A 2,719-nucleotide genomic window follows, 5' to 3' on the forward strand; every position below is an offset into this window, starting at 1 on the left:
TTATTTATTAGAATTACAGGTAACATTTTTCAGGGGATGAGAACGGACAGATGATAAACCTCACACCGCTTCTAACTGGCAAAGCAGCCAAAAAATATTGCGACATTCTATCGAAGATCCAAAGACCATCGCGAAAAAATTCTGTTAAATCTACGCTCAAAAAGCATAACAACGTACAATAAATCTAATGAATAAATTACTTTACAATTGCAGCTGTATTGTAAAGTATGTGCGTATGATAGTGTTAATCCACGAAATACTAGACATGGATATATTAAATGATATTTTTAATATGTACAATTTATCGCGCTGACAAAAATACATTATGAAAATTATGAAGTTTATTAGGCTTATTTAGAGAGCTACTCTAAAAGTACATTAGATACATTATATATATACATATACATACACGCGCTAGAAGTTCTTTATAATAAATTTTCATCTAGCTCTCGAATGCTCTCATCTCTTACAGTGATATCATAAAACTTCCCGTGCCTTCCAATTTTGTGATCGACGAATTTCTTGGCGCCTGGAACACCTTCCTCTAATATCAAGTGCGAAGAGTTATCCTTCTCGAACTGCAGCGCCTCTTCTATATGCTTCGGCGAAAACATGGCAAAATATGTTGACGCACGATCCGCCAGCAAACTTTTCTGCGGGAATTTTACAAGAGAATTCGCCAAGTTCATTGCTGTACCCAGAGCTGGAAAAGATTAAATAGTTGAAGATAGACACACGTTATTATCAATGATTTTATATGATCAAATGGCTTGAAATAATAATATGTATAAATATATGAGAAAAAAAAACTGTAAGATCGTTATCTTGACTTATTTTATTTTATAAACTAAGAATAGTTAGGAATTTTACATATCTCGTAATGTCTTCTCTTACGAGATTAAAAATAGATTCAAAAGAATCTTTATTGTACCTGAACCGCAAGATGTGTATCTATGCGCAATGCCCCAATTGAATGCATCCTGTGCAGTAAGCGCCCTTCCGGTCAGTATAAGATCCATAGCTCTGGAATATCCAATCATGGCAGGCAAACGGACGGTGCCTCCGCATAAAATTGGAACGCCAAAACGTCGGTTTAAGAAGCCCACCATCGCTGTATCCTCTATGACCCTCAAGTCGCACATTAGAGCAAGCTCGAATCCTATTCCAACTGCATACCCGCTCAAAGCTGCGACCAACGGCTTCTTAGATAATTCAGTTCTATTCGCCTATAAAGAATCAAAGAGACCTGTTAGTATCCTGAACAAATGTGCCGTTTCGTAATTTGAGATTGCAGTGCGGATGTACCAGTGGTCCAAAATGTGGTATGCTTTCCTCATTTTCGCCGTTATAGTCCGCGATTTCTTTGAGATCGTAACCGGCACAGAAATTGCCTCCTACTCCGTATAACACTCCCACTAACGACTCTTCATTGTTTTCAAATGCATCCAGCGTTTCGGACAGTAGATTCGCGGTTGCAACGTCTAGGCAGTTCCTCTTTTCTGGACGATTAATACCGATAGCAGTCACCTTACCCATCTGCTTCACCAGTATCGGTTTTTCTGAAATGAAACATATGCGTGCCGAACTTTACATTTATTTGTTATACTTTTCGTGATATTTCAAATACATTACCTTTGTCGTCGACACTCGCATTCGCCGCAGGCTGGGAGGTTAGGGTTCGTCGTACGTTATTTCTCAGTGTACGACTAAACGAAGCGGACAATTTCCTTAGAGAATGCATTTTTCACGCTATAATTTATCTTCCGCAACAGTTTACACTTCTGAGAATATAAATAGCTTTGATGTAGCTTTCACTAAAAAATTAGGATGTAGGATTTTGTTGAATTTAAGCTACGTCAGGTAACAGGAACCTCCTCTCAATAGGTAACAGCATGCAAGATCATACGAATCACACGTTAATGACTTCTTCCTCCTTTTACTTTCTTCAATGAGATTAGATTCGCGTTTAAAGTTTAAACACGCGTCCTATGGCGTCCTACAACCTACACACGTGCTGCGTGCAGTGTGGCCAGAAAACACATATTCCAGAAAATGAGACGCGGCCCGGTCGTCATGGAGATGGAGGGGATACTCACACAAAACACGAGCCACGTCCGTGTGCGCTCAGCGTTTCGGTTGCCTTCGGCTGAATAAAAGAAAGCAGACATATGATCTTCTGTCCTTCTTCCTCCCGCTCGATCCGTACCATAACTCGGGTGTCCGCATTTCATTTTACCACGCAATCCACGCACTGACAATGTTATATGTATACATACAATTTGTAATACTAAAATGAATAAAAATATTAAAATATTAAATATAATAGCATGGCAATTTACATTTTTGCAACAAGTATTTTTTTGCTTTCCTAAAAGCGAGAATCGCGTATAATTGTACAGATATGCGACCAATATATTTATATTCTTGAAAATTATTTATTTTAATGATACACGTTTATTATACATTACCGTTATGTGAGTTATTGTATTATTATGATAAACTCATTTATGCTATTAAAGACGTAAGTAAATGGAACATAATAAATAACACTTAATATCTATTAATAAATAATAATAAAATTCATGATTTATTCATAGTATAATGAATAAAAAAACCAACTTGTGTTCTGCAGAAATTGTAAAATACAGTTGAAAAAGTAATCCTATGTAGGGCGGCAGTGTGGTCTAGTGGTAGAGCGCCAGACTCGTAATCTGAGGGA

At 37.3% G+C, this 2,719-nt stretch overlaps 1 protein-coding gene across 1 annotated transcript; it reads right to left on the reverse strand.

Annotated features, from left to right (window-relative positions):
* Positions 1 to 270: 270 nt before the first annotated feature.
* On the reverse strand, positions 271 to 2,057 carry LOC139775303 (carnitinyl-CoA dehydratase). Its single transcript, XM_071711205.1, has 4 exons — positions 1,633 to 2,057; positions 1,306 to 1,559; positions 932 to 1,226; positions 271 to 703 (listed from the first exon to the last, which is right to left on the reverse strand). The coding sequence occupies exons 1-4, from the start codon at positions 1,739 to 1,741 to the stop codon at positions 426 to 428; spliced, it is 936 nt and encodes a 311-aa protein (XP_071567306.1). The 5' UTR covers positions 1,742 to 2,057; the 3' UTR covers positions 271 to 425.
* Between the last annotated feature and the right edge of the window lie 662 nt (positions 2,058 to 2,719).

Source organism: Temnothorax nylanderi, unplaced genomic scaffold (assembly GCF_030848795.1).
Source record: "Temnothorax nylanderi isolate EJ_2023f unplaced genomic scaffold, tnyl_v1.0 TNYL_tig0096_pilon, whole genome shotgun sequence".
NCBI classification, from domain to species: domain Eukaryota; kingdom Metazoa; phylum Arthropoda; class Insecta; order Hymenoptera; family Formicidae; genus Temnothorax; species Temnothorax nylanderi.